The 17,440-nt window shown below is 38.0% G+C and overlaps 1 protein-coding gene across 1 annotated transcript in view; it reads right to left on the bottom strand.

Moving 5' to 3' along the window:
• mast3b (microtubule associated serine/threonine kinase 3b) overlaps positions 1–5,892 on the bottom strand; it is a 42,267-nt gene extending 36,375 nt beyond the window's left edge. The window contains exons 1-2 of the mRNA XM_047374389.1: positions 5,348–5,892; positions 350–438 (exon numbers count right to left, since the gene is read on the bottom strand). Coding sequence (XP_047230345.1) covers positions 350–438; positions 5,348–5,433 — 175 coding nt within the window. The 5' untranslated portion in view covers positions 5,434–5,892. The remainder of the gene's footprint in view (positions 1–349; positions 439–5,347) is intronic.
• Positions 5,893–17,440: the final 11,548 nt, after the last annotated feature.

The following is a 17,440-nucleotide window of genomic DNA, read 5'->3' as shown; positions in this document are numbered from 1 at the left end:
ACTATTATTTTGCCCTATTTTTTACTGTTTTTCTTGTGCAATTGCACTTGTATTATTTCACAATTTTGATGACTAATTTAGGTTAAGGTTATACCAGATTTACTTGAGGAAAAAATGGAGTCACCAATGTTTGACTGCAAACTTCCCCCAATGTTTTGCGAGACTTTGTGACAATGTTAGAGGAACATTTCAGGAAAACAACCTCTTTACACAGCTGGAATCAAAAGTCTGACTGCTCTGCCAACCATTGTGGCAGTCGCATTTAAAGTTGATCATAAAATCAGCTTTGAATGCCTTTCATTGCTTAAGCTCTGCGCTAGATATGAACTTTCATGAAAACATATATTACCTGTGTTAAGCGAGAGTGGGGAAAGTGGCCTTGACAGCGTGGGTGAGGGCGTCCCAATGCCGAGACTCTTCCTGTTGCTGCTGCGACAGCTGAAGCACAAGCAAAGAGAGACACTGTCAATACGTGTTCCTTATCTGCATCTCTCCTCACCATTTGTATGAAAATGGCTGCGAGTTTGCATACTGAGCAACCAATGCTGAACAGCATATAGAAGAATGGCTGAAATCAAGTCTAACCAGAGGTGACTGTGGCTCAGTGAGAAGAGTGGTGGTCTTGCAATCTGAGGGTTATGGGTTTGATTCCAGCTTCCTTCTGCCACATATCGATGTGCCCCTGGGCAAGGCACTTGCCTCAAATTGCCTGCCGATCTGCATATATGTGTATGAATGCGTTAGTGAGTGTGTCTGGGTAAATGTGGCTCTAGTGTAAAGTGCTTTGAGTGGTCAGTATGACTGGAAAGGCGCTAGAAAAGTTCAGTCCATTTACCATTTAACCACATGGACTTGAAAAGTAAAGGAAACCGAGTCAAGTTGAAGCAGGCACAGCTATGACTGGTAATCTATGCAAATGAAATCATTTTATTTATACCAGCGGTTCCTGTATTAGCAAGGCAAGGGCTATGTGAACAGTGTGCTCTCATCTTGTTCTCAGAAAGTTGATATTTAGGTTTTATTTTGCTACAATGATAACTCAAGTCTTTTATTTGAATCCCCATTAGTGGTTAAAATGGAGATAGTGTCAGTTAGGAGAGCAATAGCCCCAGTGCATTCACTGAAACTAAATGTAATTGCAGTGGCCCTGACAGTGTTCACCTGTAATCATGCCTTTGACTAATGTAGTGCTTCAGGTTGTCTTTATACACAAGAGTTAGACTCTGTGCTTGTGTGTGCGTGGAGCAGTGGCTTGCAGACACAAAAGCTTTAAGACAGAGCATCAGTTGGCCGATTAAAAGACACTTGACCTCTAAAGTAGTAAACTATTATCCTCTAAGCACCGACTGTTGTGGAGCGCTGAATGACACAGAAACATATCTGCTTGTGTATAAACCGTATAGGAGGCAGGCTTGGGTTTCCTCATTTAACATACTGTAAATAGGAATGCACCATATAAGGAAAGCATGCGAAAACACCAACATATTGGTGAATGTTGTGAAACTGATGTAACTTACACTAAACATATAATTAAAAAGCATTAATATCTTTCTGCTTTAGGTTCATAGCAAACACAGACCCCAGATAATGAGTAGTCTATCCAACTACTGGGAAACAAAACAACATTTCTATCCCACCAATAGGATTTTTCTGAATAAAGTTGTTTTTGTCCAGTGGCTGGTTTGATAAAACAACTTAGTTGTAGTTTTCTAATGACCTGACCAACTGCTTACTTTCCAAAACCTTTTCTGCAGCATTAAACAACAAGTGTCTCCAAACACATTACAGACATTAAAAGTCTGAAGGCATATAAATAAATCAACTTATTACAGTCCAGGCAGTCCTTCATGATATACACATTACGTACAGTGATTTTGTGATAACTTTCTGATATATTTGCAGCCCTAATCTTAAAGACTCACTTCATGAGGAAAGCACCGATTCCAGTTTATCACTCCAGTAATAATTTTGGGTTGATGTAAAGGAACTTACAGTGTTCAGTTTTATGTGTCTTTATGTTAAATAAAGTCTATTCATAGGGATGGGTGTGTGCAATATCACAATTTCCCAACATTAAACATAACTCTTAAAGATTATTTTCTACCAGATTTTAATCAGTTTGTGCAATTTTGCAAATTTGTGTGAAGCATAACTCACATTTAAAAAATATGTCGTCACAGTTAAGACTTAAAGTACACTGTTCAAAACTGCTTAGCGTAACAGAAAAAAATCCTTTACCCACGGGTAAAGGATTTTACATTCTGTGTTATGAGTATTACGTGTAAAGTTAGGATGATTACATTATTGTTATGATTACTAGTTTGGTAGTTGCAATATTTTTCTTAATTTCCTCACCAGTATACAGGATTTCTGTTTTTGAGCACACAGTTCACTCCGTAAACTGTTTTAAGCTTTAAAATATGCTATTTTTAATTTAGAGCACAGTAGGCTTCAGCCTCCTATTGTGAAGGTTTAAAAGAAGTTCTGACTTATTTCATCTGCCGAGTTGCTGCTTCTGGCAATAAGTCACATATTGTCATTTTGACTTTCCTGGTGAGTATAAGTAGACCCTTGTATAGAACACTACTCCAAGAAACTTGAAAAGCTGGTGCCATATGAAACAGACAGATCATATTTGTCTGAACACTGAAAACATCTGGATAAAAGAGAATTTACTTAGCATTACTCGCTACACTACATAACTATAACATCGATGTGGCCTGCCTATTCTGATCTAGGCAACCATCTGCTCCTTATATTATGCCTTAAAAGGCCTCATCAGGACACATTAAAAATAAGCGTTAGTTGTTACGCGCTGCAGTGATTGCTGGAGGCAGAGGAATAAATTCCTTCCGCTTACACAGCTATTAAGTTCAACATATGGTTAGATTAAAAACTTGCTGCCCTTGGGTGGTTGAAATGTATAAATCTAAGCTGCTGTTACTGGTTGATGCGCCTAAAACGCTGCTTAGATGAACTAGCATGCTTAAAAACGCACGATTTTAATTTGTATTTCATTTTAAAATGTTGAAACTAAATAAATACTAATAATACATTTTAACATAGTAATCATAAAAACCAGTCTCATTTACACCTCTAGCTTGTTTATGAACCCTAAGGGAAAAGGAGGAAGATGGACCTGACGAGTCTTTGCATGAGCACTAGAGTTGCACAATACACCAAATCACAAGCGTCATTACAATATTAATGTCTGCAATTTTGCAATTGCAAAGGACTGCTTTGACCAATATTTGCTCAAATAATGTATTGCAAGTGCAATGCATTTGCACTCTGGATGAAAATAATGTATCTGGACAGTGGGATGGTCTCTAACTGCCCTTGATGTGCAACAGAAGTAAAGCTCACAGGAAATGAGAAAACTGCAAAGATAGAAAAGATGGGAAAGATTTAGGGCAAATGTGGGTTAATCATCATCCTTATCTTCATCTCCATAACTAAGCTATAGTATCAAAATAACACGATTTCCTGAAATGATGGAGCCCCAATAAGCACAGAATAGCAATGCGTACACTGTGCCTTGTAGATTACCTGAATCTGAGTATAAGTTTCTCTTTTTCCTTTTTTTTTTTTTGTGGTTTCAAACCAAATTGATTACGAGATTAACAAGCCACGATCATAGGAATACTATGCCAGCACCTAAATAACTCTAACAGGGTCTTAACTGATCACTTGAAAGCCTGTTAACTGAATAAACAAATATTAATCTGCAGTATTTCTGATCTACCCTGGCAATAATGGAACCAAGTTCATACATCACACAGCTGAAGTTTACCTACAGTCTAACCACAAGTATCCATCATTATATAACTGATGCATGCATGTGGCATGTCCATCACAGCTAAGAGGTGTTTTAAAAAACAATTCAATTGTAAAGATGCAATAATTTGCAAACAGGACAGGAACAACTGAAACATCTGGAGTTCTTAGCTACCAGAAATAGATATACTTTATGGTCTAATACAGATGAGACTTATAATACTTGGCATGTGGAAGTGAAATCACTTCATCTGTGCCCCCTTGAGAGTTTACTGAGCTTGTTAGATTATTTCTGCCTTCAGAGCTGTGCTGCTTTGAGAAAGATTATGCAACTACAACTTCAGAGCTACAGGCAGATGCAGGACAAAACAGCATAACCACATCAGATGAAGAGGAAAAAAAACAGTTGAGAGCCAAAACATAAAAAAGGGAAACCTACTGTCAACATGCTCAAGGCTGCAGGGGGAGGGGGCTGTGTGTGCATCAACAGCAACAGCAGGCCCAGCTAAGACGACAGATGTCTAAAACCGTGGAAGCATGTGTGTGTGTTTTTCTTACTTTTTGAGCATCAGACCATAGCAACGACAAAAGAACATAGATTCAGCCCTCAGTAAAAATGACATTGTTCAATAACCTGACAAGTAAATAGAAACCTGACCGTGTTTTAGATAATCATCAAATAATTACAAAAGAGCACTGATCAGGCTATTCGATAGCCAATACCGATTTCCAGTTTTCTATGAGGTCTGGCCCGCGAAGTCCAATTTTGTATGTGAGGGAGGTTTTTTCATATAGTTAGTAGTTCCAAGAGAAAATGAAGGAAGTACAATAACATCACCGTTTATACATCAAAGCATTTGTGCCTTTATCTGATTTTTATTACATTTATTAACTGAAAATTGCAGAGGTGCCAAGTGTTGATGCTTTTCTGTTAATGAATAGAAGAAAAATAATGAGAACTTTTGACCAACTGACAACCTATCGAAGGCAATTAGGGCAATATTTTGCTTCAAGCTGATTTGCTAAAATGAATCCTGGTTGCATTACTGTAATTTAAAACCTGCATGCTCCATTAAATTTCAGCAAATTCAATCAATTCAGACCACCTTATTTTTGTTGAAGGAAAAGCATTAATCTGTATTTTATACCCAGATAAGCAATGTAAATATGATGAAAAATAATGCAGAAAGCTGCAACAGAACCTGTGTGACACACTGTTTCAGGCTGTTTACAGGTAAACATGACATCAGAACTATGAAAATCAACCACCTTCTTACCAGAGATGTACAAGTTTCATGTTAACCCACAGTGCGTATCTGTGTCCTTGTTAAGTCTGCAAAATGCTCCTTTGGTTGAGTTACAAACAGACAGAGCTGCTGGGGTTCATTAAAGATTAAAGAGGCTTTTTGAAACCAGCATATGTTTTAAACACCCAAATACAAAATTAGACGTGTTAGTCTGTACCCAGATCAGCTGCAAACATCAAGATCCATGTTTAAGACAACACAAGGTTACGTTTAAGTTTTTTTTTAAAGACTTTGAGCCATCATATGTGAACTCTTTCAAGTACCTCTTGGATCGTTTCAGCAGCGAAACAGGAAGAAAACGGGATTTGTTCTGGCTCGGCACTGCAGAACAGTGACTCGGATCCGACATCCTGGAGAACTTTCAAGCGAAATAACCCTGTCTTCAATTTAGCGGAAGATGATTTTTTTTTTTTTTTTTTTTTAGAAAAGAATAGTTCTGCTGGATGTGAAACCCGCTTCTTCCCCTCCTCCTCCCGCCGCTACTGCTGCTGCTGTCCCCACCATCGTCTCTTCTTCTCGGGGGTTCCTTTTGTATTCATTCCGTCTGCCGCGTGCTGCTCGGTCCTAACGGCTGCGGAGCTGCCGATCCACCCTCCGGTCCGCTGCCCCACAGAAGCCCCCAGCCAGGAAAACCCACTCCATGGCAGGTGGTCAAGTGTGTGTGAGACCGCACTGTCTGACGACGACAACAACAGCCGCAAACAATAGTTTTTTAGCAGATCAGCCGCTAGCTGCGTGTGAGTCTGTGTGAGGAAGCTGGAGGCTGATGCGGCGTTCAGGTGCTCCTCGGTAATCTCGGTTACGCTCTGCTGCTAAATATTTATGGCGCACTGTACGATTTGAGTACAGTGCGCCATAAATAAATAAAGTTTAGTCAACATCAGAATGGGTGGAAAACTGAAATATTACAGGAACAGTACTGTCTCATAAGACCTGTCTCAGTTAGATGGTACAATACCGGTTTAAACAGTACGTAACATTTATTAATGAAGGAATATTGTTACATGTTACAGTTCTGACTGTTGCATATTGACCAAATATTTTCAGTCTCTCGTGTAACTTTTTTATTCATAATTTTGTAATTTAACAAATCAGGTCATTTAATGTAATCTCGTTTTCTGCCTTTAAAACGCCAGGGGCGGCAATAAATGAAAATGGAAATTGGCTCAATCTGGCACATTTACATTATGGACTGAAGTGGTCGTGTTGATTAATGTGCATTGTCACTTATGAAATGAATAAACAAACTATAAAGCATGTAACGTGCATATTATTGATATTTTTACTTAGCGTAAATTCTTTTTGCACATTTTGCATTTCTTTTTTCTGTCAGGCATATATATATATATTTTTACAAACTAACAGGTCAAACAAAAACAAATGAAAAGATACAGTACATTTAAAGTTTTTAAATATATTATGGGGTCAATTCACAGCTTTTCCAGTTCATAGCGCCATTTCAAATGTACACTCTGCCATTTTCATCCAAAATATTTTCATTTTGTACCAGTAAACAAACCATTTTGTACACTTGCACTTATCCTGTATCGGTTTCTCCCTTGGTAGTTCGGTATTTTTGATTCTTTCATTTCAAAAGCTAAATATCTGTATAAGCGTCTCGAGATGCACAATATTAGAAAATCTTGCAATGGAGATAATATCAGGTGTGAAAAATGTTGATTTCCTTATTTCCTCTCTTTCTCATCTGGGCTTCCATCACTCTGTTAACTTTAGCATTTTAGGAAATATAATTTGTGTGAGCATATGCTGCCGTGGGACTCTGTCCAACTTGCTAAATAGTACATTACCTTGTAAAATGCAAGTTCATAACACTTGAACTTTATTAGCCAACAACTATTGCACTCCTAACAGTCTTTTGTGACATGAATATTGCACGCACTAATATTGTGATGTAATATTTGTCCTTTTAGTGCTTTCATCTTCATCCTTTCAACATATACCAGGAAAAGTGCACATCACAAGTGCTGATTTTAAGAGTCGCACATAAAGCCGCACATAATGACACTAAGGAGCAATTTTGTGTTAAAATTTATATTTTTAAACAAAGCTATACTGAAATTTATCTTACAAAAAGTTACAAAAATACAAGTATTACAAAGAAGCAAATTTTTTCATCTGTTTTTTTAGGAGTTTAAATTGATTGAAGGAGTAAAGCAGAACTTTATTTTTTCTTCAATCCATAAAATTTGAAAATTATATACCGCCCTTGGGAATGAGTCTGTGCGTGCATGGTTGTTAATCCTGAGTGTCTCTGTGTTCCGCTATTATAAACTGCTGATCATGAAAAAACAAAAGGTCAGATGTAATACATGGAGGACAAAATATAACTTATAAAAATAATTTGTATTAAGTAACTGGTTTGAAACACAGCATTTAATTGAATTTTATCCTGTCCATAACAAACTAACAAGGAAACAGTTCTATGAAGGGCTGTATTTCTGTTGGGTAAGGTAATGTTGATAATCAGTTCCACTTGCAAGTAAAGTTTATCACACTATAACAAAGGTAAAGACATTTATGACAAGATTAATGTTTATTTTGACAATTAATGACACACAAAGTTGTGTTCCATACATTTAGAAGATTTAATGCATTCCTTTAATACTCTACAGTACTTTATAGGCATTTTTAACTCCCAGAACAAATATTTTAAAACATCAGAGCAAACTGTGCAACATCTGGTGTAGAGTTTAGTCAACACTTGCAGTGTATGCTTCTTTTGTAGTAGGGAGTAGAAAATTTCCCACAGAACTTGAAAGCATCTTAAGAAGGTGGGTCATACCATGAGAAGTCAGGTAGAGGGTGGTAAGGGTCAAACTTTAAAAATCGACATATTCCACAGTTTAAAGCTCTATTTGTAACCAATTTGTCCTTTCGTGGGAACAAATATTATAACTGAAATAATTATTATTTCACTATTGATTTCACTAGTATTCAGAGATCAAAACCAACCCAAACTACATTTTACATCTGCCACACTTTACTTCATTGCTCTCAGCTTTATTCTGAAGTTTAACAAAGGGTTTTGACCTTGTTTTAACAAATTGACCCAACAAACAAATTTTTAGGTTTATTTTTATTTTACAACAATAAAAAGTCCCAATTAAAAAAAATTTGATGAAAGAGAAATTAAAATGTAACAAAAACTTGGAACCTGTCTCTACTTACTGTTCAGAAATCAGTTTAGGTATTATTGGCATAACATTGAAAAATCCTATACTATAAGTATTCAGGGGATAACTATTGAGTCATTTCTCCCTTTCTACCTGTAGTTTCTCCTTTCCAGGATCCACTTTTTACAATGACTTACAGCGTCTTATTCTTCTGAATCTCAGCCATTTCCCCAGGTATGAGGCAAATTGTTGTCATATCTACTCTGAGACATTCCTTTGCATCAATATTGCTGAGTCAAGCTGCTGCACACAGTGCTCCAGAATCAAAGGATAATGTCGGAAAGCAAATCACTTGCATCCAAAGATAGAGTTTGTGTTCTGGATTTGTGACGTAACAATGAGGGGTTTGGGGAGGGGGCTGTCTCCAATGTAAAACCGTGTGAAGAACAAACACCTCCTGCCATGCTGTGGCACGACTGCCTGAAAGGGAGCTGTGTGTGTGTGACAGATTTTACAACTTAAATAAAATTTGCTGACACCCCTTCCCGAACACACACACACTCACACACACACAGAGGGAATGAGATTCATTAGTGTACAGAGCGTACTGTGACAGCCCAGCCCAGCTCAAACATCCAGAAACATGCTGGATGCAGCAGTCTATGTTTGCAGTGTTGCCTTCCTCCACAGCACCCAGCGCTGTTACCAAGCAACCCACAGAGGCACAACTGATAGGTCGAAAGAGAAGCACCTCAATTTATGGAGGAAACAAGAAAAAAAAATGAAATTTTTAACCAGTATTTTTTTCTTTTTGATTCAATGGTTAACTTAATTCATCTCTTGTTTTTATCAGTACTGCCACATTTGAGTCTGATCCAGTATGTGTCTAACTATTATTCTTTTCTGGTTTATGGCAAACATCAATCCCTGCAACCCCCTCGGGGTTATATTTTCTAACACAGGGAGATCCTCCAGTAAAGCAGATCTTCTGAATGCTTCCACAGTGATGTATGTTTTTTTTCTGTTTATTAAGTTGTAATCATGCACACAGAGCAGCAACTAAATAGACAAATTGTAAGACGTTATTTGAATTACTGTGCAGAACCTTTAAACCTCTGCTCATTTTTTATATATTGCTTCCATTGTTTTAATCGTTAGCTCCGCAGAGTTCGATAAGGCATTTCAAAGTCTTTCGTTCCCTTTTCACTTGTAATCTGCCCGTCTTTGCTCCTGACTGTGACAGCATTGTGCACAAGTAAAAGCCCACAAGTCAGGTCTAAAAACTATGTATAGCAGACAAACAGTATAAGAAAGTCAGTCTTTAAAATCAAGCAAACACCTGACATATTCATTTAGAGATGCATCGTTCTTCAGATGATCATGAACTTTGGCAGAAAGCTGTGTAGCAGTCTGGTAGTTCTGCTTTTGATGTTGCTGTTCTGCTTGGCTAATTTTTGCAGTTTAAAAGGTTAAAGGTCTCTAATGTTCAGAGCCTGGTTCCTGCCACGGCTCCTGGACAAAGTACTGATGCTCCAATGACCTTTCTAGTGTCCCTCACTGTCTTCTGCAGGGCCCAGTTTTCTGCTACATTGCAGCTGGAGCACCACACTAAGATTTAGTACTTGTACACACTTGAATCCACATCTCTGTGGAATGTCATAAGGATGCTAGACTGCAGTCTCTTTACAAATACAAATAAATAAATGGGAGCAAATTGTGTCTTTGTGCCAGGCTACTTTGGTAAAGGGCCTAAGTATCAAATTTAAAACTGATTCTACATTGTCTTTTGTGTGTAGACACAACACTAGTTCATCCCTCGTGTTTTGGGGCCTTCTAATGCTGAATGTTTTAGAGGTCCAAGTGAAGAAGGTAAAACAAATACACAATACAATAAAAATAACAGCTAATGTCCAAAAAACATTGGCAGACCTTCAAAAAGCTTAAAGAAATATTCATTAAAAGTAAGCAGTAATAATTCATGAGTTAATGCCAAATGCTATATAATCAGATAGTATCATCTGTAATATCTTTATTTTTCTGAAGTATCTTCCTGGCTTACACATTGGCGACATAAATCCTTTGGAAAAAGTGTCAGGAATGTAAAAAAAATCATAAAAAGACAAATAATACACATGCCATACCATACCATCAGAGGACTTGAGCTAAACAGTTTACTTCTCTTTTCTGTCAATCTAAATGTCAATATAAGAAGCCTACTGTGGTCTGATCGCAAAATCCAATACCTCCTGGAATAAGATCTGTTTTTGTGCGGCCTAGCTTTCTTACCTCCAGGGATGCAGGGTTTGTAAGGGGCTGCAGGGACTGCAGGGGCTGCATGGGCTCAGGAGGGTCGGACTCTGGCAAGTGGGGGACAAACTGCAAGGCAAGACATGGTTGCATGGATTAATAAGTTGAGTCAGGAGCTTGGCACGTCATCTATCAGCAACAGAGTTTTGTCCTGTAAGGTTAGAGGTCTTTGCCTGTCACTTCGCTGATAGCCTTTCACCAACTCACAAACATAGCATAATTTTGTACATGTTTAGATGCATCATCTTTCATGTCAACAGAAAATGATTAATAATGTGTTAGTGAGCCAGGAAAGGAATTTTATCTGCTAATATTTAACAAGCAAACATTTAAATCACAGCATTACATCTTCATCAAAACAAAAGAATTGACTAAAATAGTTGAGAAAAATATTGAATCCCTCATAACATATTCTACATGCCATTGTCTCCATCCATCCATCCATCCATCCAATTTTCACATGATAAGAACCTTTAACTGAGCTTTAACAGGATTAGAGTGTCTGAAGGCTGATAAGAGTTAATCAGATAGGTTATATTAGTCACACCGTCCTCAACAATACACCTTAATGCACCATTTCTATATAAAAATAATATTTTAGCTGACTGAGCTTGCATAATACGCAAGCTCAGTCAGCTCACCCTAAAGTGTAAATATTACTATTGCTGACCGGGCAAAGAGGCTATTTCCTATTGATTTATCTGCTCAGATGTAAGCTCTGCCTTCTGGGCTCCACTATTGTCTCTGTGCTGCAGAATCTTCTAAGAGTACAGCACTGACTACCACAGCACTAATGAACGTGTTGTCATAGTAATGCAGGAAGGATGGCAAAAAAAAAAACTCCTTGTACAAAGAGTCCTCATTTTGTAAGTTCAACTCCTAATCACCCAACAAACACCAGGCATTTTATTCACTAGGACCATTACCAGATACAAAGTCCTTAAATGTGTTTCTGTGCTGCATCTTCCTTTCTTTAGGCTCTCTCTTTTAACACACCCCTGTCCAACGTGTTAAGTGAGTAGAGCATCTCAGAATGACTCACTAGTGTCATTAACACTGAATTTATAATTTCCCTAGATGTACACAGAGGCGCAACGGCTGCTATAACTACACAATGGGAGTATGATTTAGGATGTTTTCAGTTATTTGCTTTTTCAAGTCTTATTGTTCTCAAGTGGAGCTTATCATACAATCATTCCTGCATATGTAAAAATCTAATAAAATTAAGCAACTATGAAAATAAATTTTCAGCTAAACACAGACAAAGTTTTATGCTATTGTGCTCATGTTTGATGCCGGCGTTTTGCTTTGGTGATGCGTCCCTTCCGCTGTCATTAAAACCCTTAAACCCCCCGTTTGGAGGGAGAAAACCTCCTCCGATGCACCGGCTCTATGGAAGTAGATGCTTCAGAGTATCCAAAAATTAAAATAACATGAAAATAGCGCATGCTCAGCTGAGATGGTTCACGCAGGAGGCAGATGGATGGATCAGAGAATAAGGATGCGAGAAAGGAGCTCCTACGCCTTATGGATCAGCATTTTGTGGGCATCATGTACCCCCTCTCACTATATAAAGGAAGGGTACATTCATTTAGAAGGAAGAGTGGGTGGATGTCAAACTGCAGTCTTGTCATATAATTTAATGAATATGGAAATCACAGGTTAGTAATAATAAGAAAATTACATATTGGTCTGAAAACTAATGTCAAGGTGGTGTGGAGTGGAGAGGAGTGTGTAATTCATTCATGAATCATGTGGTGAGAAGACAGAAGAGCCTTAAACCTTAAAAAAGTTTAATATTTTTGGAAACAGTCAGCCATTCAGACATGAGCTACAACTTTTGGCCTGATCTCCACATCTTCAGAAGTTGTGCAAACAGTTCCAGTTCAAGGCTGAGAGCTTAATTTCTACACCTCAGTTTAACAATAATACAAAGGCAGGAGGAGGGAGATTTCTGGCCTTAATAAAAAAAAAATGCTAGATCATGAACCTATGGCCATATATTACTATGAGGTTTTTTTTTGTTGTTTTTTTTTTGCTGCAGAGTAGAAGTCATAGCTCCATCAATTACAGCAGGTTGTACAAGTTGGAAGCAGCAATGCAGCCCCAGAGCATCACACTATCACCACCATCTTGACTGTAGGTATTTTCTCTGAAAATCAGATAGTTTTACACCAGATGTAACAGGACACACACTGTCCAAAAGATCCACTTTTGCCACTCTCAGTCCACAAAATATTTTCCCAAAAGTCCAGGGGATCGTCAAGATATGTTTTCAGGAAACATAAGATGGGCTTTTTGTCTTCTTTATGGTTAGTAGTGGTTTACGCCTTGAAATTAGATCTTTGCCTCAGCCTTTTTATGCCGTTGAATTATAATTTCTGATCTTACTGAGGCAAGTGAGGCCTTCAATGCTTTAGATATTGTTCTGGATTATTTATGTCCCTTTTTCTCTAGTCCCTACTTGGAGAAGTTCGCTACGGTTCAACTCGTTTTTTCGGCTTTCCCATTTCCGTTAGTGTGGATACTTAGGTTCCACGAAACAGTTGCTATTTAGTGCCTGCTTGCTTGTAGTTCCAACCGTTCTGAGTGAAAACGTGATGGCAGAAGACTGTCGGTTAGTAGTTGGTTAGGAGGCAGCGTCACTAAACACAGCATATTTCAGTAACTAATATTTTCAATTGTTAAATCGTTTTACACTGGGCTTATGGTGTATATGTGGGGGTGATTATCACTTAGAGTTATGTTGGTTTGGATAGTTTTTTCGACTTTATAACATCTCAAGAATCGAACAAGAAACTATGGAGTGTTATATTACTGACTCTCTTAAAGCAGGCATTATTCGACCATACTCCTTTCCTGTCGGGACAGGTTTTTTCTTTGTTAAGAAGAAAGATAATTCCCTGCAACCCTGTATTGATTATCAAGGACTTAACCAAATTACTATTAAAAACAAGTATCCATTACCTCTCTTGACCTCCGCCCTTGAAACTGTGCGAAACACCACTATATTCACAAAGCTAGATCTCAGAATCGCTTACCACTTGGTCTGAATCAGACAGGGTGATTAATGGAAGACAGCATTTAAAACCCAGTTGGGGCATTTTGAATATTTGGTCATGCCTTTCAATCTGACCAATGCACCTGCAGTGTTTCAGTCCCTGGTTAATGATGTCTTGAAAGATTTCATCAATGTGTTCGTGTTTGCATACCTGGGTGATATTCTAATCTTTTCTAAAGATCTGGAGTCCCATACCATCCAGGTCAGAAAGGTCCTGCAGAAGCTGCTGGAGAATCATTTGTTTGTCAAAGCCAAAAAATGTGAGTTTCACATGCCCATAATAACATTTCTGGGCTTCATTCTGGATCCTAGCAAGATTCAGGCAGTGGTGGACCGGCCCAGACCCGATACCAGAAGGGAGCTCCAAAGGTTCCTAGGATTTGCAAATTTCTACAGAAGGTTTATAAGAAATTTCAGTCATCTGGCATCACCTTTAACGGCACTCACATCCACCAAGACTCCTTTTCAGTGTACTCCAGACACAGAGAACCTCAAGGAGCGGTTTTCCTATTTTCAATTGCTGAGCTTATTGTGTATATGAACACTATTATAGCAAGCTAGCATTAAGCAGCGTTAGCTTACCCTCAGTTTCCTCCTCTAGTTCGTATCCTTCTGTTTAATACGGCATATCTTCTCTCTCTCCTGTACTTATCCACAATGCTTCTGGTCCCTTTGCCCAGAGCCTTCTCTGGCTCTTCTTTCATTCTGAGTCTGACATCAGCAATAAACGGAGCAGCAGTCTAGGCTCTAGTTGTGTTTTTTATGTCTCTATCAAATCACTATCATCAGTACCATTGAGATGGTACGCAATTGTAATGGAAAATGAATCCTATCATGTTAAACTGACCCAACTGACCCGAATAGATTAGGTACTAATGTAAAAGGGGCATTAGAGATCTCCTGGATGAGTCATCATTGTGCTCTTGGAGTGATTTTGGTTAACCGACCACTTTTGGGAAGGTTGCATGTTTTGCAAGACCTTGTCTTTAAATTTGTGGATAATTCAATTAAATTCAAATTCAAAAATACTTTATTAATCCCAAAGGGAAATTAATTGTTGTTGTAGCTCATTATAAGGGTTTATAATATAATTATAATGGTTATTATAATTTTTATTTTAACAATATAATTATTATAATTATATAATTATAACATATAATTATATAATTATAACATATAATTATATAATTATAATTTTAACATTATAACCATTATAATGGTTCTCACTGCAATTCAATGGAGTCTCATAGCTTTAGAAATTGCTTTTGTTACCCTTTCAAGACTGACAGATATAAATGACTTTGTTTTATTTCTGTTCTTCAGTTTCTATAAATTGGGGCACAATGTGTATTTCATATTTTCATCCAAATACATGTTCTCAGACAGATTCTATTTAATGATAACTTTATTCTGCAGATCAGACACTAAACAACCTAGGTGTGGCTAGTTAAACTGCCCTCAGTTTACCAAAACATTTGGTTAATCATCGTAATTTCATGATTTAACAAGAGGGTGATTATCACTTAGAGTTATGTTGGTTTGGATAGTTTTTTTCCCAAGGAAATTAAATATTCAGACTGCACTTTGTATTTACCCCAGCTATGTTTGTGTTATTACAATTTATTTGGTAAACTGAAGATTTAAGCGACACAAAAGAAAAATTCTAGAAATCTTTTAGAGCGAATACTTCGAATACTTCACTGAATACTTCCTCCCACGACATCACTTCTACATGGTTGTGGAGTGTTTTAACATCTGTCCCACGGACGGACGGACGGACGGATAGATAGATAGATAGATAGATAGATAGATAGATAGATAGATAGATAGATAGATAGATAGATAGATAGATAGATAGATAGATAGATAGATAGATAGATAGATAGATAGATAGATAGATAGATAGATAGATAGATAGATAGATAGATAGATAGATATATATTTCGGTGTGTATGTATGTATGTAAACACCTGGTTTTAAAAAAATATTTTATTGCTTTGGAATTACAGTTTTTTGTGGGTTTAAACTAAAGTCACAACGAATTAGAAAGTATGTTTACACTGAACACAACATGAGCATATAAACGCGTCCATTTCCTTCTTGCAACAACTTTTAAATACAGCAGTGTCACTACTCATAAACAACTGCACCGCAAAATAAATATAGCAATAACAAAAAGTGGAACTTACTCTAAAGTCAGAGAAGGGATCTTCAGTTTATCACGCCTGGACTTCATTCTTGTCAAAGCTGGAGCTTCAGTTCCCGCACAGCGCGGCACCGCTCGGTCTCACCGCCGGCTTCCAGCGTCTCATCGCTGCCACTAAAAATATACCAGATGTATCGTTTACCGGCGACCTCAGCGGATTCCGGGAAGGAAAAAAACAAGATAGGATAAAACGCAATTATAAAGAAGCAAAGCGCGCATCTGATGCCTGATGTCCGTGTATGAGGCGCATCGCAGATAGACTGCCACGGAAACCGAGGGAGAGAAGGGTCACCGCGAACCTCCATGTGACTGGTGGGAAGGGAGGGATGAGGGGGAGCAAATCAATTTCTTTGGTGGGTGACACTCGGCAGAGGCGAGGAGGAAGGTGGTGATAATGGAGACTGCAAACATATAAGCCTACTGAATGTTGTTTTAATTTATTGAAAGTCATTCTCTCACACATTCATTTTGTTTATATTATTTATTTTTAACCAAAGGTATGTCTGGGTAAAAAAAAAAAAAAAAAAATTTAAACTCATAAAAAAATGTTTTATATCTCTGAATGAACCAAACCGAAGTGCAGAGCCGTGGCGCTCTGCTGGCGGTTCACGCAGAAACTAGGGAATACCTCCGCTGGAAAACGTGACAGACGCGCTCCTCGCTTCGCTTTTGCGCGTGCGTGCGCCTGCTGTGCGTTGCAAGCCTTTGTTAGTTACAAATTGCAGGCTGCACAGCTATACCCATCGCATGCTTGAAAAGTAATACCCCTTACGCATGTGTAGGATGCATTTTTGTAGATGCATGCTTAAAAGCGCATTTAAAAAACTGCAGATGGGAGTCTGCGTGATGTCTAATAACCGCAAGTTCAAGTTCTTTGTAAAACGCTGTGAGCATGTTTTAAGACCGTGAGGAATGTAATTTCTTCACTATGTTTTCTCCCCCGCCCGGTTACTTTTGGATGATGCGACGGTTCCTGTGCCCTATCCCTCCCGGTTGCTATAGAAATAAGCTTGGCACACACCAAACAGTGACCAGCAAACCGTGCACGCTCACGCAGTCGCACATCCACGACTTTGTAGGACTTCATTCCTTTTCTGAGCCTATCTTCCATCTGTCATCTGTTCTCATTGAGTTCAAACATAGGATAAATGTGGCCTTTTTATAAAACATTTAACTAACTAAAGACTTCTAAGGTTGTACATCTTATGGATAGCAGAACACCAGTCACTGTCAAAGGGACTTCTATCATGATGACTTCAACACCAATATTAGATATTATTGAAGACAGTCTCTCCTACAGTCCCCAACTCGCAATCCCCTCACCGTTTGAGGCGATCACTCATAGGATGTTGTAAACCTGCTTTTCTAATTTTCTGCAGCTGCTGACTGTGCTGCAGTTGTAACATCAGCTCACATGTAAACAGGACAAAGTGGACAGTTGGTTTTAGCCGTTTTAATTTTTGCCTTCTTCTATAAAAGTGGTACTGTTAAAACATATTTCCCTCTATGGAAATAATATGACGTAATTTGCTGCCTTTTGGAAGTTGCTCTGTAATGTTGGTATGTCATTTAACTGCCACAAGGTGGGGCTTCAACCTTTCAATGCACATTCAAATTATTTCATTGCTAATATTTTCAAGATGTATTT

The sequence above is a fragment of the Girardinichthys multiradiatus genome, chromosome 9, assembly GCF_021462225.1.
Source record: "Girardinichthys multiradiatus isolate DD_20200921_A chromosome 9, DD_fGirMul_XY1, whole genome shotgun sequence".
In the NCBI taxonomy this organism is placed as follows: domain Eukaryota; kingdom Metazoa; phylum Chordata; class Actinopteri; order Cyprinodontiformes; family Goodeidae; genus Girardinichthys; species Girardinichthys multiradiatus.
The sequence above is the reverse complement of the archived record's forward strand: the minus strand, read 5'-3'. Positions and strand labels throughout refer to the sequence as shown.